Source organism: Choristoneura fumiferana, chromosome 29 (assembly GCF_025370935.1).
Source record: "Choristoneura fumiferana chromosome 29, NRCan_CFum_1, whole genome shotgun sequence".
Lineage (NCBI taxonomy): Eukaryota > Metazoa > Arthropoda > Insecta > Lepidoptera > Tortricidae > Choristoneura > Choristoneura fumiferana.
In genome coordinates this window covers 9,203,782-9,226,841 of record NC_133500.1, presented here as the reverse complement: position 1 = coordinate 9,226,841, position 23,060 = coordinate 9,203,782, and the positions used below count along the sequence as shown (strand labels likewise).

Here is a 23,060-nt window from a genome sequence, read left to right as displayed (position 1 = left end):
TTTAAGTATGTATCTATATCTATATAATTATATTTATCCGTTGCTTAGTACCCATAACACAAGCTTTGCTAAGCTTACTTTGGGACTAGGTCAATTGGTGTGAATTGTCCCGTGATATTTATTTATTTATTTATTTTATTGTATTTCTTATAGTTTCAGACTTTCCCATACTGACTGATCTAAATGGGCCAACCTGTATATGTATTTACTAGTTTCCTGAGTGTTAGATCGAAAGCGGGTTAAGTATGTGTCGAATCATTTAAATAAAAAATTGAATATTGAAGTGAAATTGCAGCGAGATGTATCATCTAGATTTCATTGTGCAAGCGAATGTGCTAAGCGTACCTTATTCCTTATTTGCCGCCCTAAAGACACAATGCAACAAGTTAAGCTCCTGTTTTTTTGTCAATATTAAGAATTTTCTTCGTGGTTATGCAACGTGTCAGGTTTAACTTCCTAATGGCCGTTGGCTGTAAGTACTTGAAAAATTAAATATCGTCACTACTTTAAACAAAAACTCGTAACTAGCTCAAAATAGATAATTTTTCTGAGTGAACTTTATAGACATTACATCAAGGTTCAATTTTGTTGACATATTGATTTTAGATACGAGATTTTTTCAAAGTAGTGACGATTGTAGAACCAATGATACGTGAATATAGTTGTTTTAGGGTGTTACAAATTAAAGTATTAAAAAGACAAAACTAACGTAGGTAATAAACATTTATTTGCACTAATTATCACTACATCACAAGCGTAACTTAAAAGCTATGAGGTACATTTTTTTATACATTTTTTAAAATTTGCTACAAAATAATAAATAGTTGAGTATTTCGCTACCGTTTCGTCCGTTCTCACCATTGAAGCAGAATAATCCGTTGTCTTTGGTCACATAATCCAGAAAGCAAAGATAAGATCGAAAAACCTTTTTTTTCAACTATCGGGGTTTCGAGGTTTACCTCGTCATTTCAGTAATGTATTGCAACAATTGTTCCGAAGCAATAATGCCTTTAGTTGTTGTCAAAACAATACACCTCGAACACGGTTTCATTAAAATTCGCGTCCATAGTCCGAGTTCGGCTCAATAGAAGTGTTCAAACCCCACCAACTATCTCCTCCCCGTAGTAAATTCCAGAGAGTTTTAGCCGGTGAGAGTCCGGCACTCTCTGGGCCCTCCTTTCCCAGTCATCCATAATGGATTTTCCCAAATGCACGCGCCCATCTCCTATATAAGCACCTCGCATAAAAAAATTAGAAGTTCCCTTTGGTATGCTAAGCTAAATTTCCGCTTCTGCGGCCTGTCTGGCAGCTCGTCCTCTCTCTGGTAAGCTGTAAAAGTCATCAGAGGCAACAGCAACAGTCCGTTTGCAAAAAAAAGTCTCAATGACCATGATTATGAGCAAATATGTGGCGGCTAGCAGAGCAGAGTATTTAATACTCTAACGCAAACGTCTTCGAGACGTGAGTGAGAAAAAACTCATCTAGCAGCTTTGCCACAACTAGAGACAATGGATAGGACCCGCGTCGACCATTTAAGGTAGACGTCCGACTATTTTTAACTTTATGTTAACAATAGCTGTCAGCAGGGTGTAATCTATTAGGCATTATCATTCAAACACTGGAACATTCTTTAATACTTTCCAAATCCCAAATAACTTTACTACCAATAGGGTTTTTCGATCTTCAATCTCCAGAACTATTTATATCGTTTAACGCAATCCCGTTGGGACAGAGGCGTGATTTTATGTATGTATGTATGTATCAATCGCATCCACCATCTTTCTCAATTCAAATCAATCAACAGCCCACATCCACCCACTGCTGAGTGGAGGCCGCTTGATTTGCCCGGTCCTGTCTGCAGTTTACCAAAACGACAGCCAGATGTCATCCGACCAAAGGGTCGACCATCTTTCTATCAAACAAAAAAGATGGTGGAAAGTGGTTATGCGAATGTCGTGGCGCACGCGTTTTACAATAAAGCTTCTGCATTGGCGTATTTAGGGGGGGAGCAGAGAAAACCTTAGGGTGGTCATGCCCCCTGGAAGTGGACCTTCGTCTCATCCCAGTTTTACCCCTAGATATGCCGATGTGCTTCTGGATCATAAGTGTCTAGGTCGTTTAGTAAGGTCCATCCCCTGACCGGCTAAGGTCGGCTGCGTTGTCATCGTAGCCACCAGCCCTGGCTGAGGGGTCAGCGGGCTCCACGGAGATCCTGGGCTTGAAGCCGCGCTCGTCAGCTTCGTATTCTACCACCTGGAAGGAGGAAGGTGTTGGTTAAGCGAGACTAATTAAAAGTTCATTTTGTAGACCCAATGGGTCATACAGGGTCATCAAATTAATTCGAATATTTCACTAAATAGTTGGACTAGTTTGACTGAACTTGTAAAACTTTTTTAAAATATTTCATTTGACGACTATGATTCCTTGGTCGACGTTTGAATTATCAAAGACCTACGAATTGCCATGCAAAATCTTTACTCTGTTCCGGTTTTTAATAAGCCAACAATATTTTTAACATCTTTAAACGTCGAGGTATTTTTTAGAAATATTATAAAAGGCCTGTTAAATCCAAGTGGTGTAAAATCGTGGTGGTGGCCTTGTTGTTTGTTTCACGCAGAGAATCGTGTATGAACTTTACGGTGAAGGCATACATGCATGAGGAAACCTGCAAACACCTGCGAACTATAATTCAATGGTGTATGGAATTCCCAATCAGCATTAGGCCCGCTTGGGAGCTGCGTCCCAAGCCCTCACATTCTGAGAGGAGGCGTGTGCCCAGCAGTGGGACATGTATAGCCTGGGATGAAAATTATAATGCTAAAAGTCCCGCCTAAGGGGAGGTCTAAATAATGGACCTATGGTCTCTCAAGTAGAGGATTCATGACATGACATGGGTTTAAGCTTCTTAGTTTTTTGGAATTTTCCCATGCCCAGTATTAGATTTATTTAGGCATATGCCAATCCGGACTGGGCCCGCGTGGGAACTATGGCCCAAGCCAGCAGTGGGACTTATATAAGCTGGGATGGTTTTGGTTTTGGTAGGCATATACTGTGAACATGTCTTACTTGTTTAGTGCCATCAGGCAGGACAACGAAGTAGCTGCCTTCTGCCCGGTTCTCCTGCCGTGTTTCTGTGTGTCCAAAGTCGCTGCCGGATTCAAAGTCATTGACTTTGTACGAGAAGTCGTAGTTAGCTGGTTCCTGAAATAATATCGGATTAGTTGTATTTTCATGTTGGAGTGAACATTGACGTGTATTTCCGCGTGGACCTTGCAACACTAGAGGCCAGGGGGAGACCCAAGAAGCGGTGGAAAGACTGTAAAAGAAGATCTCAAGCGCATAGGCAATAGAACATGGAGAGGGATAGAACAAAATGTGGGGTATCACAGGTGCGTTGCCGGTCCTTTGAGAGACTAATAGGCTCATTTAAAAGATCCCTAAGTTATTTTGCTCCGGGAATGTGGAACCGGGAAGCTAGTGGATGTGTGTGAGGTTCCCAATCTACACTAGGCCCGCGTGGGAAGTATGGCCCAAGCCCTGTCATTCTGAAAAAATGACAGCGGCCTGCAGTGAGAAGCAGTTACTTAGGCCGAGATGATGACGTCGAACTACTAGTTCTTTGCGGGAAATACCTGATTTCAAATAAAAAGAACCGCATTCAAATCGGTGCACCCGTTTAAGAGCTAAGGTGCCACAGTCAGACACATAGAGGTCAAACTTATAACACCCCTCTTTTTGCGTCGGGGGTTAATAAAAAAGAAGTTGAATTACCTGGTTAAGGAGCTCATCCAAAGCTTCCTTGGCGTATCCGTATCCTTGGTTGGAGAGGGCGTCGTATTGCTCAGGGACACCGTATTGGTCTGAGGGCATGGAGTCCCGGACTGAAGGAGCGCCGTATTTGGAGGAAGGCGATGACCTGGAAATATGAAAGTTCACGAGTGAATATGGATCAAAAGTTAATGGAAAACGTTCTTAAGACTTGACATATTATTATTTGGTTCGGGAAAAACTCATATTCATTACAGTACATACCTACTTATTATGATGTTTAATTGCTAATGTATTTGTTACTTTTAAATAAAATAAATTTCTTATTTTGCTGTGGAGATGTATACATACAGACAAAGAGTGTTGGTTAGGGAAACCCTTTTTTTAGATTTTTCAGAGATTTTTCGATTTTACAGAGAATTTCCAGCCACTTTTCCAATGAAGTAGCAGAGATTATAGAGCGCTGAGATCCGCGGGAACATCAAAGTTGCTTCATGTTATTGTTAAATACTTTTAATTAGTCTTATTTTGATATACATTTTTTTTAACATAAAAACTGACCCGTGATTAACTCCTATCTCACCATTCTCACCCGAAGAAAAGTGCAGAGGAGGCCAAAGGTGTATCTTACAGGTGGACTCTTAATGCAATGTTATTAAACTTGCTAGGTACTTATCAAGAGCAGATAACTGAAAGCTAAAGAATTTACCTGGAAGAAGCAAAGGATGATGCGAAGGCTCCAGTCTTCAGGCCGGCGGCGCGGCTGGTCGGCGCTCCATACTCCTGGGACAGGCTTCGCTCAGCAGGAGCTCCATAGGTTTCAGACAGGCGCTGGCTGGGAGAGTACGACGAAGCACCCTTAAAACCTTGGGAGTAGGAGTCAGAACCAGAAATCGAACTCCTAGTGCTAGGGGCGCCGTATTGAGTAGACAGAGAACGAGATGCCGGGTAAGACGAAGATGAAGAGCTTCGGGCGTGGTTTTTACCAAAAGATTTGATAGAGTTTCTACCAGAGTACCCTTGATTAGACCTGGCAGAAGGAGCGCCGTATTCTTGAGAAAGCGAGTTCGAACGGAAAGAACTACGAGAACTAGGAGCGCCGTATTTCTGTGAAGGAGAGCGAGCTGACGCGTAATCAGTTCCAAAGCTTCTAGCAGCAGGCGCTCCGTACTCTTCAGAAGGAGCTGAACGGAAATCAGGAAGACCGTACTGAGCGGATGGCGAAGACCTTTCCAGAGGGGCACCGTAAGAATCCGAGGGGCTGCTTCTTTGACTAGGTACACCATATTCTTGCGAAAGACCGCTTCTTAGACCAGGCGCTCCGTATTCTTGGGAAAGACCGTGAGAGAAATCTTGAGATCTAGCGCTTGGGGCGCCATAGGTCTGGGATAAACCACGCGCGCTGGGTGGCCCGTATTCTTCTGAGGGACTGTTTCTAAAACCTGGTGCCCCATACTCTGTGGATAAGCCTCGAGCTGAAGGGGCTCCATATTCTTGTGATAAAGCTCTAGCGTTTGGTACTCCGTATTCTTGGGAGAGTCCTCGAGCGCTGGGGGCTCCGTATTCTTGGGAGAGTCCTCGAGCGTTGGGGGCTCCGTATTCTTGGGACAGAGAACGGCCGCTGAAGCGCGAAGGTGGGCCGTATTCGGTGGACAGGGAGCGGCCGAAATCTGAGCCGTGGTGATCTTGGTGGTCGTGGCCATGATCGTGATGGTCGTGGCCTGACCGCGCTGCTGCGTAGCCATCGCTGGAAGGAAAAGCAAATTGTAAATATTTGATGATGTATGTACAGTCACCAGCTTAGCTTATTAATATATCTGCCACAGGCAAGCGTGCAAAAATATCTGACATGTGCTTCCGGCCCTAGAAATAGAGTCGTATCAGATATTTATGCACGCTTGTTGTGTCAGATATTGGTGCTGGTGGCTGTACATGTGATGTATCAGCATTAATATCTGCCACAGCGGAGCGAGTAAAAATATCTGACACATCCTACCATTATTAGCAATTATTAGCATTGGTAGGCTACCAACCTTATAATAGAATCGTCTCAGATATGTATGTAAAGTGTTTATTGTACGAAATAAGTAAACAAACGAAATTGACAAACATTGAGATATATGTATAAAGGCGAACTTATGGCTTTAACGGAGTCAACCTTTGAGTGAAGCATTCAGTCAGGGACAGACAAGAAGTAAGTTTAAAAATTAAAATAAAGAGTAGATTAAGGGGCTGTTTCACCATCCATTGATTGGTGTTAAGTGACGGTTACATGTGATGCGTCTTCGTCTATTCGAACAAAACAAATAGAGACGGCATCACATTTAACCTTCAGTTAAGACTGATCAATGTATGGTGAAACAGCCCCTAAAACAGATATTTATGGACGCTTTGTTGTGTCAGACATGGTGCTGGTAACATGCGAAAAATAAATAGCTTAATATTTGGATTTTGTCGATCTTTCGTACCTTTTTGTAAGTAATCGTCATTTTATATTGTCACCATAATGTTGGTGTCTATACGCAAGACCATAATGAGGCACCCGTCACAAATGGAAGCCAGCAGCGAAGCTGTTTGGCTTTGATGATGGTGCTGCCCTACCACACTCCGACTGACAGACTGACTTGACAATTTTTTCTTAGTTAATCAATTTATTAGTCTTCCATTTTTTTCATTTGTTATTTGTGTCTTTCTAATGTATCTTTCTATGTATAGTTTATAGAATATGTGTAAATAAATTATATTATATCGTAAAATAACATATTCATTCGCGATGTTTTGCGGGTAACTTTAACGCAGGTGCTTTTAATGTCGTCCTGTACCATGAAGTTCCTCAGCTTTAGTATAAAACAATACACTGGCGGGCTTATTTTTTGGCCAATCTATATACAGTTAAATTATTCTCTTGGCAATTAGACAAAAAAACAATGAAAATATAGCCCGATAAAGTTTCGTGTGATGCGCCTACATTTTTCACTTTGACGTAGTATCACAAACTCCGCGCGAAGGAGAGCGACGCGCTTAAACTTTAAAATTTTTGCTTCTTAATTGAGAAAAGAAAAAATACATTTTTCATATTTTCTGAAAACTAACTGACAAACTAAATAAATAGTGAAAAACCCAGTTATGATAACATTACACTTCCACTGATCGTAGATTACTTATGAGTTTAAAGTTTTACCCTTTACATCTCTGTCTAATTTTTTTTCATGTAATTTTTTTTTTAATTTTATACTGTAGTTTTAAGTTATTTTATTTGTAGACAAGTTTAATTATTTATTTTGAAAAAAAAATACTTTCTGACAAGTTTCTTGCGGCACGTTCTTCTTGGCAATAATGATCTTTCCCGAATAGCTGGTAGTTTAAAAAAATGACGTAAAAGTACCCATTGCTGCATATTTACAGAATAAACGATTTCAATTTGATGGTCGTATTGGCTCTACTTACCCGACAGGTGGTTCGGCTACGGCTAGCGACAATAAACAAACCAAAGGTATGAATGCCTGAAACAAAATATTTAAATAGTAAAGTAATAGCTTTCGCAATCTTCACTCCTGTTCTTTTCGGACTTAACTACATTTTTCATAAAAGTTTATAAAAATATCACAATAAAACGGAAGGATTTAAATGAAATTTGCTGTCTAGCTAGAGCGGTGAATCTTGTGAATAGCATATAGCTTTTTGCAATAAGGTAAAAACGTCCGAGTGCCCAATAGACGACACCCTGCTTTCATCTCTATTGCTAATGGCATAAGATTAAAGATGCCAACTATTGGGACAGTGACGAGCACTCGTAGGCTTACCTTATAGGTACTTTGTGATAAGGTAAACGTTCGAATGCTCGACACTTTAATGCCCAGTAGACGACACCTTGCCGTCATCTCTGTTGCTAATGGCATAAGATTAAAGATGCCAACTATTGGGACAGTGACGAGCACTCGTACGTTTACCTTATTAACTACGGGATCGGTATGTAATCATGTAAAATCATGAAATATTTTGTAATAAATAGCAGATCTTCACAATCAACTTAACATACACAATTAATTAGCAACTGTAGTACGAAAACTTTGAAATGATTTCAATGAAATAGGCTGATAATACAAATTAAACTATTTGACGTTAAGGGGCTGTTTCACCATCTATTGATTAGTGCTAACTGACGGTTAAATGTGATGCCGTCTCCATTTTTTTTGTTTGAATAGACAAAGATCATCGGCATCACATTTAACCGCCAGTTAACACTAATCAATGGATGGTGAAACAGCCCCTAACTGTAATCGCTAACATTAACATTGGCATTGGTTGGTATTGGTGCATGAGAAAGTAAAATATTTATTAGCAATCGATCAGTATCAAGCAACGGAGCATAAAATCCTCAGGACGTATACATGTAACCTGAGAGCCACGTCACGTCATAGGTATGTTGAACCTCATCATCATCATCATCCCAGCCCATATACGTCCCACTGTTGGGCACAGGCCTCCTCTCAGAACGAGATGTTGAACCTAAAGCTAATAATTATTACGGTAAGAGAACGAGAATATACATCACTCCACGATTATTTAATAATATTCCTCTGGAAAATGATTGAAATAGTCTTAAAGTTTTTAAGAATAAACTAAAAAAGTTTTTGCTAGAAAAATTTGATTCGCAAAACATTAAGTAGATAAGTTTTAATTAAGTAGGGTACAATTGTTCTAAGTGAGCGCAATATTCGCCAATAAACGTCATAGTTTGGCGAAATTAGTTATGTAAATAAAATTATGTACCTTTTTTTGAGAATAAATAAATAAAATAAAATAAACAGTTTCTTGCGGCGCATTCTTCTTGGCAATGATGGTCTTTCCGAAAGCGCTGGTAGTTTAAAAAAAAATGACGTGTAAAAGTGCCCATTGCGGCCTATTTACTGAATAAATCATTTGAATTTGAATTAACTTTTGTTGGTTAACTGTAACTCTATCTTAATATTATTTCCTATCAGTTGGAAAGTATTAATAATTATTTAAATTTTTACCTTCATGTTGGCTGGTCTGAGATCAATTTGATTTATATCTGAAACAAACAATTTTCAATTAATTTGATATATGCAATAATTCATCTTATAAATATACTAGCTTTTGCCCGGGGTTTCTTCCTCGTGGAATTCGGTTATCGTGCGCTGTTCTCTCGGCAACTGTGCATTTTTCCCGGATAAAAAGTAGCCTATGTCACTCTCGGGCCCATAAATTATCTCTATACCAAAATCACGTCGATCCGTCGCTCCATTTCGACGTGAAAGACGGACAAACATACAAAAACACAACCATACAAACACACAAACACACATGCTTTCGCATTTATAATATTAGTATGTTTATCACATACTTTGAACGCATAACTTGGAAAAATGAAAGAATTGCATTATTTAAATCTCATCGTTGCTTTGTAGTCATAAAAATCTAGAATTTAATATGGGTTTCTTGGAAGACTAAGGAATCCTAAAAAAAATAACAATGTAGACTTAAATCGCGTGTATTTTAGAGCACATTGAGAATTTAGGGGTCTAAAAAAGAGTATAAATATATGGTAGAGCCATTTAACGATGGGCTCTACGACAGGCCTATACTTACGTAAAAAAACATAATTTTTATGACATCATTCTATAGATATGATATTATTAGTGCTGACTGAAAATCAGCGCTGGGGTGCTTATTAACGCTTCAGCATTATGCTGAGCCAGTGTCCCATTCACAACCGCAATGATCAGAATCCGGAATTTTCGCGTCATTTTTAATCTGTCATAGTCTTATCGACTTCAATTATTCAATATCGATATATCGATACACAAAATGCTAAAAAATATCAACAATAGAGTCAGACGATCTTAACGTTAAAGGACGATCACTTCCAATAAACTTTTGATCAGTCGAAAATGTCATCATCATCATCCCAGCCTATATACGTCCCACTGCTGGGCACAGGCCTCCTCTCAGAACGAGAGGGCTTGGGCCATAGTTCCCACGCGGGCCCAGTGCGGATTGGGAACTTCACACGCACCATTGAATTGCTTCGCGGGTTTGCGCAGGTTTCCTCACGATGTTTTCCTTCACCGCAAAGCTCGTGGTAAATTTCAAATGTAATTGCGCACATGAATTTCGAAAAACTCAGAGGTGCAAGCCGGGGTTTGAACCCACACCCTCTGCTTGAGAGGCGATAGGTCAAACCACTAGGCCGCCACGGCTTCGTATTAATTCAATTTAATATTCAAAGTCGGTTGTTGCTAATAAGTGTTCCATTAGTATCTTTATAAAAGATATTACGATTATTACTTTACGATATTCTCATCATCGATATCATTTAGGTAGAGTCGATAATTGAGAAGTCACTAAGCTATGATAGATCAAAATGGCCGCGAAAATTCCGGTCTCTGTCAATGACACATACTTTCCTTCGTGTTGTCTATTTGTACTCAATACTATTTTTGTGTCTTGTGTTGTGAATAAATATTGTCTTTCTTTCTTTATATTATCATAAGACAAGTGTACATCCTCACAGTCTAGCAAGTGTCATCATAAAATGACTCTACCACCGCTATGTATGACTTCTTTTTACAAGTTTTTATTTAAATTGCCCTGTTTGTTATTGTTTTTTTTTTGTTTGAGTCAAATCTTGCAAGTTCCTTTTTCACCCACTTCTTACGATTTATTTGAATTTAGTATACATACAATTATTATTATTATGTAAGTTGGATGACATAGTACAGTCAAGAAGTACAGCCAACAAAAAAGCTTGGATCTTTCAACGCAAACTTTTTTTTTTTTCAATTGAAACCCATGATAGAAACATAATAACTAACTTATTGGCTTTGTGAATAAATATTCTTTTATTTTATTTATTTTTTAATTTTTACAATAATACCTACAATATTTTTTAAATTGGATTGTATTTGACGCTTTCGATACACTGGTTTTTGAAATGCTCCAACTTTAGTATGTATTGGTAATTTAGTAATTTTTCATCGCCACCTCCGCCTACTCGCCTTGTAGTTCTCACGCGGCAATGCGGATTGGCGCAACTACACACACTAATAAATTTCTGGGCAGGTATGCAGGTTTCCTTACCAAGTTTTCTTTTACCGTAAAGCTCATGGTAAGCAAATGTAATTTCACACAAAAAAAAAAAAAAAAACTTAATAACCCAAACTCTTATACCCCCTCCCCCCACGATCCTCTGCTTGAGAGGCCATAGGTCAAACCACTAGAGTACAGTCAAATGCAAAGATATCAACACGGCCAAAGCTACAAAAATATACACGACTTTATGCACTCAACATTAAGGACGTGTATGCATATTTTTCTAACTTCGGCCGTGTCGATATCTTTGCCCTTGACTGTACCACGACTATTTTCTAGATTTTCACTAACTTCTTGATACACATATTAACATGAAAAATAATATTTTTCTTAGAATATTTGAACATGAACACGAGAAACAATTTTTATGGAACATTATACACTTTTATACACAATAATTCTTCGATGTTACAAACTAAACAATCTCACTTAACATGTACCACTTTTCTTTACCTACCTATTGCTTTCGTTTGTATACAACACTTGGAACACAACTATCGAATGTGTCAATCCCAACACACATCGCCTATTTATACTGCTAGCCATACAATACCCAAAACCAGCACACACAATGCATTTTTGAAACACAAAATCATTCCATTATCAACTTTAAGACATCGGGTTAAGATTCTCTCATCGCGCGTGCAAAAGCAAATCAAGTTCTAACAATGGCAAAAAGGTAACGTTCAGATGCGTTTTTGAAACTTGAATTTGTTTGAATTTGGTTTTTGTGGCTTTGGTATTTAGGTTGTGATTTAGTTTTTTCGACGTATGTTGCGGTTGTAGTGAAGAAGAGTATAGTTAGGACCTTCATGGCGACACAGCAATGATACGGACCATCAAATATATAAAGCTGAATCGATTTAGTTTATTTGATACATATAAACTAGCGGATCTGTCAGCTGGAGACCTCGCGTCTATTGTTAAGCTTTTAACCCCCTTGGCTGCCATTTTGAAAAATTCCAAGATCGTTTCAATTAAAAATTAAAAGCACAGGGTCATTGCTACAAAATTAATAATGATAGCAAACACCCTAGGCAAGACCTATGGCTATGGTGTCTTAGGCCATTTAAGTTTTAGACTACTTGCTACTTAGACCAGCTGCTTTATAGACTACTTGCTACTTAGACCAGCTGCTTTATAGACCACTTGATAATTAGACCAGTTTCCTTATAGACCACTTGCTACTTAGACTAGCTTCTTTATAGACCACTTGCTAATTGGACCAGCTTTCTTATAGACCACTTGCTACTTAGACCAGTTGCTTTTTAGACCAGTTGCCTTATAGACCACTGGCTACTTAGACCAGCAGATTTTTAGACCACATGCTACATAGACCAGTTGCTTTTTAGACGAAGTGAGACTAACCTACCCCATCAGCAACCTGAGTGAATGCGTTATTATATTGTGCACGTAGAGGCGTGGTTTCTAGTGGTGGGTCGTATCGAGAATATTCTCGGATGTCGGAGAATTTCACATAAGAAACGAAACAATTAAAATTGACACAAATTAAATTTTAAAGTCCGAATTTAGCTGATTTGTATGCATTGATTAAAGGTCGTGCGAAGTATTTTGCGAAAAAAAAGAAACCTGATTTTTCTTCATTATTATTTTTTCTAGCCAACCGATTTTAGAGTGCGTCACATTATCATCATCATCATCATCATCAGCCCGAAGACGTCCACTGCTGGACAAAGGCCTCCCCCTTAGAACGCCACAATGAACGACAACTCGCCACTTGCATCCACCGGTTTCCCGCTACTCTCACGACGTCACATTACACCACATCACGTCACATTACATCACATCATTATTGCGTCACATTACATACACATACATATTACATATTAGTACATTTATTAAAGATAATTACTTATATTACATAAATAATATTTTCATGTTTTAGAAAAAAATAAAAAAATGCTGACGAAACTGGACAAACATTTGCATGCTGGTGATGCCGGCGAGAGCGCTGTACGAATTCTTCTATTACTGTATAAACAACTGATGTAACCGCTTCTCAAGTGAATAAATAGATTTGAATTTGAATTTGTCAGCTTTTTTTTATTTACTTCCAACGTTAGACATCCACCGCATTTATTAAATTAATTTATTGAAAAAATATATTTATTTACATAAACTTCTTCAATGAACGCGAATGTTCTCGCTCCGGAGAATTTACTAAGAATTTAAGTTCCTAAGTAGGTAAAAGGTAGGCAGGTAAAAGATGCCGTAATCGTTTACCTAAATCTACTAGCTGTACACAACAATGGAATAGTATAATAACCGCTGGTTTTTTAAATTCTCATAAATTCTTTCCTAAAAGGATATTCTCGAGAATTTACCATCACCACCCATCACTATGTTTATATAAAATTAATTAAGATCAGAGTCTAAGCGGAAGATTTTTTTGTTATTATTGAAATAAACAGATTACTTACGAGTACATTTTGATTTTTTTTAGGTAGTCAACAACATTGGTACATGGACTCTATTCTCAAGGCTTCATTAGTTCATATTTCGATATTTTTGATCATCTTGACCATTCCGAAATGTGGTGGGTCAAAAACATGAAGACCGTACACTATGTGGGCCACAACCCATAAACCATACCTAGGGAAAACAAACTATTGAAAACGATTGCGGTAGGTATGTTTGCGTCATGCAGCGAACGCGTTTTCAAATACACGGTTTTCTGACTTCACCATCCATCATCTCAGTCTATAACATATACGACTCAGCAGCAGCAGGGGCTGGGCATAGGCCTCCTCTCAGAATTAGTAGGCTTGGGCCGTAATTTTCAAATGGAGTGCGTATTGCTAACTCACACAGATTGATTTGCTTCGCAAGTTCGTATAGGTCTCCTCCCAACGTTTTTCTTCACCGTAGAAGTCGTGGTAATTTTAAAATATAATGAACATGACGAGAAATGGAGTGCAGTATTCTGGGTGTTCGAAGAACTGATCGAATCAGAAACACGGCACTGCGCTCCAAAGCCCGTGTAACCGATGTGGGTGTCAAGACCGCTAAGCTCAAGTGGGACTGGGCTGGACGTGTCTGCCGCATGCATCCAGACCGATGGTCACGAAGCGTTACCGAATGGGTTCCGAAGAATGGCCAAAGGAGCAGAGGCAGACCCAAGAGGAGATGGCGGGACGACCTGAGCGCTTTTCAGCTCGATTGTCAGGTGCATGCTCATGATAGGGACGAGTGGCGAAAGAAAGGGGAGGCCTTTGCCCAGGAGTGGGACATATTACAGGCTGAACATGAAACTACCGTGAGACTCACTCATATTAAATATAATGACCCGGATAACTCACGTCTTAAATCGAGTTTAGCTCGACATGTTTCGGGCTAATCCGTAGCCCTTCGTCTTCGGAGCAACGCGACTCAGCGGCTGCTGCAACACGCCGCCGCTCTGCTCGCGCGACTACCCGACGAAACTGACACCGGCACACAACTACCCGCGTTTTCATCATCATTACAAGTGTCAAATGTAGGGTAGCACACAACACTAACAACATCGCTCTGTAAAGGTACGTTCACACACACCGATGACGCAGCACGAGTACCAGCACGAGTGGACCAAATCTGTTCAACTCTTATTGTTTTAATTAAACAATGAGTTTTCAGTTAAAAAACTAAAAAGTAATATAAACTTTTTGCTGGCTGTACTACTTCTTTCCGCCCTGGGCCAATCCGCACTGGGCCCGCGTGGGAACTACTGCCCAAGCTCTCTCATCTGAGAGGAGGCCTGTGCCCAGCAGTGGGACGTATATAGGCTGCGATGATGATGACTACTTCTTTCTCAAAGGGCTGGGCCGGCAACGCATCCGTAAAGGAGCGACCATACCGGTGCTTAAAAAACGGTGACGGTACGGAATCGCATGCCCTCCACACTGCTGCACAAAATACGCAAACTGTACGGAATCGCAGTGACGTGCCGTAAACGTCATGACTTTACCGCATGGCACTGCGATTCCGCACAGATTGCGTGTTCTAAGCAGCGGTGTGAAGAGCTTAATCTTGCAATAGAATCATGACGCTTACGGCACGTCACTGCTATTCCGTGCTGACTCCTCTCAACTTATGTTATGGACTAGCTTTTGCCCGCGGCTTCGCCCGCGTGGAATTCGGTTGTCGTGCGCAGCTCCCTCGGGAACTGTGCATTTTTCTGGAACAAAAAGCAGCCTATGCATGTGACTCTCTGGCACTAAACTATCTCTATGCCAAAAATCACGTCGATCCGTCGCTCGGTTTCGACGTGAAAGACGGACTAACATACAAACACACTTTCGCATTTATATTATTAGTATGGAGGTCCTTGGGCGCCGGTGATTGCCTTCCGTCAGGGACTCGCCCGCTCGTTTTGACCCTTTCATATAAAAAAAAATAACGTGAACTAACTTACCGTGATTACTTAGCTTATAAAAATCTCAAAAGCTCTCTTACAAGGATATTCTTCAATTGCACTAACCCAATCAATGGTTCATCATCTTGAGGAGTCTTTTTATTGAAAACAGTAACTATTAATTACTTATGATACCAAAATAATGTAAGTGATCATATGCCCGTGCTAATTGTTGCATATTATCTATGACTTATTTTTCATAAGTGTTTTTCGGGTCTCTATTGTTTCCCATAAAATTTAAACTCCGATTGTAACGATCCATACCATAACGTTATTCATCATAATTTTTGCAAGTCATATTATCATTAAACAGTATAAAGTGAAGTTCCGATTTTCGCAGGTCAAAATTATTGTAAGTCATAAAATTGGTTAGTTTAAACATTCGATGTCCATATAGTTATACCATTCCATAATATTAAAGGCAAATAAACTAGTTTATAATAATTTTTGTAAGGTCTTTTTTCGCAGGTCATAATGATTGATAGGCACCTGATAAGTTAGTCATAACATTTAATGTTAAATTCAATAAAAACACTCATAATAATTATAAGAATGAATTCAATTATTTATCAGAAAAATGAGATAAATAATATTTTAAGTACCGAATGTAAACCTAACTGTAGTTGTATGCATAATAATCAAAGTTCTAAACTTTTTTTATAGGAACATCGAGGATCAAAAATCATTTGTGAAGCAATATCATCCGGGCTGCTATAAAAAAATAACTAACATCGAAGCCTTCTAAACCTAACCTATCCGAGTCGCTTCTGGAACAGTCTTAAGTCAAATTGTTTTCAACATAATTTCTATTAGTCATATTATCTAAAGTCGTAGTTAAATTAATTAGCACTTTCAAATGTATGCCTGGAAATGTTTCTGAGTAAATATCTATATGCCTATCAATATTATGGATTTGGTTTCTTAGACCTAGACACTTAGGCATTAAAACGATATGAGTAACAACCATTAGTACGGTGAAATATATGGCTTAAACTATTTCTGAATAATTATCGTTAAATCTTTGAACTTTGTAGTTAAAAATTTGACTGACTGACTTTTGTGATTATAGAATTTAATATTATTTGCCATTAATATTAGAGCTAATAAGCATTATACTGAACAAAAATTATGACTAGTGATGTTTATGTTTATAAATTATATGGATATCAATTTCTTACCATCGAAATTCGGAACAAAAAGTGTATGGGAAACAAAGGGATCCCATGTTTTTCAATAAAAAGACACGTCAAAATCGCTTATCTTCTTTCCAATGCTAAAAAAAACGAAGTATATGTTCACACCTAGGTATATGTTCTAGATTCATTTTGAGATGCTTCGTAGATTGAGTACTTATGCTAAAATACCCATTGTTATCGTTATCTAGCTGTCCTTATTGGACTTCGTGCGCGCACTAAATTAGGCTTTACTACATAGTTACTATGTCATTGAGTTTTGCAATACTCAGCTTCGAATTGCAGACATGGAATCTTTGAACAGCAATAAGAACCGCAAGTGTTGATTTTATACGATTTAGATTTCAGATTTAAGTAGGTTTATCATATGTTTCTGTTATTTTTTTATTTTTAAGACAAGATTTTTTGCTGACTGTGCTTTTTACCCGACTGCGATGAAGGAGGGTTATGTGTTTGATGCGTATGTATGTATGTATGTCTATTCCTATGTCCTCTCGTAACTACTCAACGGCTGAACCGATTTTGATAAATGATACGTCATTGGATTCGTCTTAATGACGCGAGTGACACTGGGTACATGAAATTCACAAAAAATCAAAATGGCGGATTTTAAGCGCCAAATTGTAAGTTTAAAAAAAATGTTTTTTATTCAAACCTATCGAGTGGGGTATCAAATGAAAGCTAATAATTAGCCCATTCTAAAAATATACGGGCCACAATCGACTGCGAAGAAGGAGGGTTATGTATTAAGTACCGAATCCATCCCATTCCATCCAGCCCATTCTAAAAATATACGGGTCATAGTCGTTTTAATATACCTTTTTCACAGAAAAGTGTGAAATAAAACAATAAATTAAAAAAATCAAAATCCCGACTGCCTTAAAAATACTAAAAAGAGAAAACAAGTCTAGTGAGCTAGAACTTTGTTAAGTAGCTAACTTAAAGTTCAACAGTCGGGACCCATTTAAATCGTGACGCTCAAAAATTCTTACCTAATGGGTCCCGACTGTTGAACTTTAAGTTAGCTACTTAACAAAGTTCTAGACCACTAGACTTGTTTTCTTCTTTTTAGTATTTTTAAGGCAGTCGGGTTTTTTTTTTTTAATTTATTGTTTTATTATTGACTAAACTTGCATGTATACCAAATTTCAAGTCAATCCGACCACTGTAAGTGGGTCAAAATGAAAACCCAAAAACAAACAGAGCATGTTAAATAATTTATTGAATTTGCTCACCCGCGACCTTATAACACCTACGTTTATGGAAAAAATGTGTGTTTATGCAGTTCCTCCACCTCACTACACTGACCTGTTTCGAACTCAACCAGAGCTCATCTTTAGAGCAACACAGCCGGTCATCAGATGTTACCAGATGTTAGATATCTGGTCTATCTATAGTGTGATTTGCGTGTGTTCTCACAGTGTGGAGGTGGAGGAACTGCATGAACAAACATGGTATTGCATAAACATAGCTATCATAAGGTCGCGGGCGAGCAAAGTAATTGTTTCAGTTTAGCGCAAGTTAAATAAGAGCTTGTAAATTAAAACGATTCTGGAGATATTTTCGGAATTAAGGCTCCGTTTCCACCAGAGATGTGCGAGGAATGTGTTTTTAGTTTTTCATGAACCAGTAAAAGTTTCTTACCTCGCCTCGCTTCGCTCAGCTTTTTCCACCAGAGATGTGGTGCGCGAGGATGAGTAAATGAAGTATTTCTATTGATTCATGAAAAACATCCTATCCTATCCTAAACATCCTATAGGAAGCCGTGGTGGCCTAGTGGTTTGACCTATCGCCTCTCAAGCAGAGGGTCGTGGGTTCAAACCGCGGCTCGCACCTCTGAGTTTTTTGAATTTCATGTCATCATCATCATCCCAGCCTATATACGTCCCACTGCTGGGCACAGGCCTCCTCTCAGAATAGAGGGCTTGGGCCATAGTTCCCACGCGGGCCCATTGCGGATTGGGAACTTCACACGCACCATTGAATTGCTTCTCAGGATTATGCAGGTTTCCTCACTGCTTGTATCTATTACCTATGTAGAGCTAAATCATCATCATCATGTCAGCCGAAAGACGTCCACTGCTGGACATAGGCCTCCCCCAAGGCTCTCCACTCAGACCGGTCTTGTGCTTTCCGCATCCACCGCGATCCCACAATCTTAACCAGGTCGTCGCTCCATCTTGTTGGAGGCCTACCGACAGCTCGTCTCCCGGTCCGCGGACGCCATTCGAGAACCTTCTGACCCCATCGGCCATCAGTCCTGTGAGCATGTGCCCCGCCCACTGCCACTTCAGTTTCGGAATACTGCGTTAAATACTGCGGATATCATCATAGCAAAATGCGGATAGAATCAGAGCTAAATATTGTCACTAGGTACTTTAAAAACAATCCGGTAACTAAAAATCAATAATTATCTGAGTTAACTATGACATTATTATCTTTTAGGCTACACTTTTAATTAGAGACAAATAGCATACATGACTACATGAGGTACCCCTCAACCTCAACCTCAACCTTGTACTATTACTTGTACTGTGCCTCAACTAGGAAAAATCCAGTTGCAGGTGTAGATGTAGAAAGGCAAACAAACCCTTTAAATAAATCAAAGCCCTTATGATTAATAACGGAACTCAAACTATGTATAATACCTATACCGCCATCCATCCACCATCCCAGCCTATATACGTCCCACTGCTGGGCACAGGCCTCCTCTCAGAACAAGAGGGCTTGGGCCATAGTTCCCACGCGGGCCCAGTGCGGATTGGGAACTTCGCACGCACCATTGAATCGTTTCGCAGGTTTGTGCAGGTTTCCTCACGATGTTTTCCTTCACCGCAAAGCCAGTGGTAAATTTCAAATGTAATTCCGCACATGAATTTCGAAAAACTCAGAGGTGCGAGCCGGAGTTCGAACCCACGGCCCTCTGCTTGAGAGGCGATAGGTCAAACCACTAGGCCACCACGGCACCTATACCGAATTTCATTTAAATCAGTTCAGCAGTTTTGACGTGAAGAGGTAACAAACAAACCTTCAGACTAACTGTCGCATTTTTATAGTGGGATGCGTAAATAGTGTTGATAGTACGGAGTCTACGGAGTGCCCCCTTGGTCAGGTCAGGTTTGTGGCTATCGGCTTCAATGTCACTTCCGGTAAGTACTTAGCCTACTTCGCGACAGGTGGCGCCAAGGACGAACTGCGTACCTTCAGAGCACAAACAATCATTTTCACACCGCCCAACACACCTCTATTTGAATGACTGTAAAATTTAAAACCACCTGAATCGACAGCAAAAGAAAGAAGTTCAATTACAAACTTAGAAACATCCCTTAAACAGATCTTCTGCTTTTGTAAATAAGATTACTTTTCGACTGATTGAAGCGTATTGACAGTTGTGACGACATTTTTTTAAATTCAATAGTGCGGGTAGTTTCGCTTTTATTGTATTGTGGTACGGTCGTGTTTGGTATGTCGGGTATGTATTAAAGTTTGTTGGACGAAGAATGGTCGTGCGTGAACGTGCAATTCTATTTGTGGACAATAGATGCACTAGATTGGGCTGGTGACACAGTGTGGTTAACTTTCAAATCATGGTTAGAACTAGTTTTAACTGACGGTTAAGGATATTACAGACCTAGTGATTAATTAGTTTTTAGTGAATAAGTTCGTATTTAAGGTCTACTGTATTCAAATATTGCAAGTTCAATTCGACCAACTTCCAGTGTAAGATGTAACTTAAATAAATAAATATAAATATCACGGGACAATTCACACCAATTGACCTAGTCCCAAAGTAAGCTTAGCAAAGCTTGTGTTAAAATTGTGTGACAATACAATAATCTGGTAGTGACATCCTGGTAGTCCGGCCAGGACTGTCTCCGCAGGACGGAACTCTTCAAAGGTTAATGGCATCGACTTGAAATTTGGTAGGTATGCAAATGTACTTTGGGTGGCGATGCAAGTACAGTCAACAAAATGTTTTTTACCAAAAACTTATTAAAAATTGAATTGAACCATATTTAACCAGTACTTATCCAAGCTCACAGTACCACCGGCCTTCATTAGATAAAAGGCCGTCTTGTCTCTCAATGAAAGCCTGGCCCAAATTAGTCCAATCCATTTAATAGTAGTAATAGATAACTCTTTACGTAACGCTTAGTACATGGTCATCCTTGATGGCCTTAACTGTCGCGCTCAGAAACGTCGATTTAATTTACTTTGTTTTCATAGTTCGGTAAATAGTAATTATTATCTTTTTACGAGCTGGGCGTTTTGCTTCAGATTGAAAATTCATTTGGACCAGTCCGGTCCAGCCAGTAGTTACAGTCAACAAAAAGTACAGTCAGCAAAAAAGCTTGTATTAAAAATGAGATTTTTAACAAAAACTTACATATGTACCTATTTAACTTGCCCAGCTTGTTGGGTCAAATCTTACAAGTTCATTTTGACCCAATTCCAATGGTCAGATTGTTTTGAAATTTGGTACTTACACAATATTAAAAACTTATAATAATAATAATATTAAAGAGAAAACACATATTAAGTTAAATTATATATTAATATTATTATTATTTAGAAGCCTGTAGAGGTGTCCCACTGCTGGGCAAAGGCCTCCCCCCATGTCCTCCACTCTACCCGTACTTGGGCGATCTCTGACCAGCTGCGAAGAAAGGCGTCCAGATCGTCCCGCCATCGACGTCTGGGTCTGCCACGCCGCCGAAGTCCGTTTTGTGGTATCCAGTCTGTGGCTATTTTAGCCCACCTATTGGGTTCCACACGGCTGACGTGGCCTGCCCAGTCCCATTTCAGCCTGGCAGTCTTGAATTTATATTATTAATTATGGCAGGTGCCCAAGAGGCTGGCAGCATTCCCTCGTTGAATGGCGATGGCGATTCGTTGAGAGAGAGATAGCTGCCAGCCCTCGAAGCTCGTGTCGTGCGGTCCCTCTGACACAACTATTTAATACGAGAGCGTGAGGGACGGTACGATACGAACTTCGAGTTTTGAGTTTCGTAGTAGCCCTGCTGGTGCTTTTGCAGTTATTTAATTAAGGTCTCAAATCCGGCAGCAATGAAATTGTATGCTGAACCGATACCCTGGTATTTTAATAATTTCCTGCCCTCGGCCACTTCAGCCGCTGCGCCAGCTTTTTATGTTGTACTGTACCCTGGAGTTGTGAAGGGGCAAAAATAGCTGGATTTGTGTGACATTTCATTTTCAATCTCAGTAAAAGCAAAAAAAAAGGTTTTTTTTTTAATTATTTTAATGATTTGATTATCTACTAAACGCTGATGTAAGTATATGCAAAAATAATATTATTTAATAATACCATGTTCTTATGCAGATAAACGCTTATTATAGTAGTCCGCCGCTAAGAAGTCAATCCTGACACCTGTCATCCTGGTACTAAATACGTCATGTTTTTGTTTTTTGACGTATTCAGTATGGGAGCGACACGTATCAGGATTGACTTCTTAACGGCGGACCACAATAATTATTGTTTTTTTTTACAATGGCAACCCCGTAGCCTTATCGTAGACCTTCAAAGAAGCTTCGGCGTAAAAACCAACTTTAATGTGCTGAACTTCCGTTATCTCGTTCTGTAAGCCACCACCAGTCAATATATTTTCAATTGAAGGCCCCCAGAAATGGTGACCGTTGTGGCTATGTTTAAAATTAACAGCAACATTTCCTCTCAATTTTGCCGCGTATACGACCTCTATTTCGAAATAGCCGCGGTTGGCTGAAAGCACAGCTGTCACAGACTGGCCTGGCTTCAGTTCCGTTTCCACACCACTAGTTGTCCCGATAGTTATCGATTCGGCCTTCTCTTCGCTCTTCCCGTAACTAGAGGTGTACGTCAGTCCCGTAGTACCGGATAATTTCGCGACTAATATATTCAAATCGTATTCAATTTCTTGGGAAATCGAAACTTCTTGATTCCTCGTCCAGCTGGTTGTCACTGTATTTTCAACCGTTTGGCTTATTCCTGTGCTGACTTTTACGGTTATGTTCGATGGATTTTCGAAATCGTGAGCTAATACCACGACAGGTTTCGATACAATATCGTGCACTCTAGCGGACTTCACTGTTAACACTCTTGTAACTTGTTCCCAGTTATATTTTTTGTATAAATCACCCCAAGGGGTGGGCGATTTTAAATAAAAATTGCTTGGTTTCCTTCCGAAGTGAGTTTTGATGGCTTCTTTGAAAATGTGACTATTTAAACGAAATCGCATGACTTCTTGAGCATTTATCACGTCCACGTCAGCACCAGTATATGTAATAGATACGTTTTTCACGTTAGAGTCAGTCTTTACATCTATTGATATTTTAGCGGACACTGTTTTGATAACTATAATGGTTATGACATAAAGCACAGTTTTAATTTCCATTATTCCACAGTAAATTATGGTCCCAGTAAGTAAAATGATATTAAGTAAATGAATAGTGGACTCTTTGAAATCTTAAATGAATGATAATATTAAGATATTTTGGCGATGTTCATAATCTTTGGCCTAGTTATCGTTTAAAAAAACATTAACAGGAAAACATACAGATAACTGATATTTTTG

At 39.3% G+C, this 23,060-nt stretch overlaps 2 protein-coding genes across 2 annotated transcripts; both read right to left on the bottom strand.

The window, feature by feature from the left end:
* Positions 1-705: 705 nt before the first annotated feature.
* Positions 706-11,373, bottom strand: LOC141444115 (uncharacterized). The gene is made up of 7 exons (XM_074109547.1): positions 11,342-11,373; positions 8,787-8,824; positions 7,216-7,271; positions 4,478-5,515; positions 3,772-3,916; positions 3,067-3,201; positions 706-2,253 (listed from the first exon to the last, which is right to left on the bottom strand). Exons 2-7 carry the CDS (start codon positions 8,790-8,792, stop codon positions 2,119-2,121), a joined length of 1,515 nt encoding a protein of 504 aa, XP_073965648.1. The 5' UTR covers positions 8,793-8,824; positions 11,342-11,373; the 3' UTR covers positions 706-2,118.
* A 10,609-nt stretch (positions 11,374-21,982) lies between these two features.
* LOC141444202 (U-megalopygitoxin(8)-Mo12-like) lies at positions 21,983-22,951 on the bottom strand. The gene has a single exon (XM_074109676.1). The coding sequence runs from the start codon at positions 22,878-22,880 to the stop codon at positions 21,993-21,995; it is 888 nt and encodes a 295-aa protein (XP_073965777.1). The 5' UTR covers positions 22,881-22,951; the 3' UTR covers positions 21,983-21,992.
* Between the last annotated feature and the right edge of the window lie 109 nt (positions 22,952-23,060).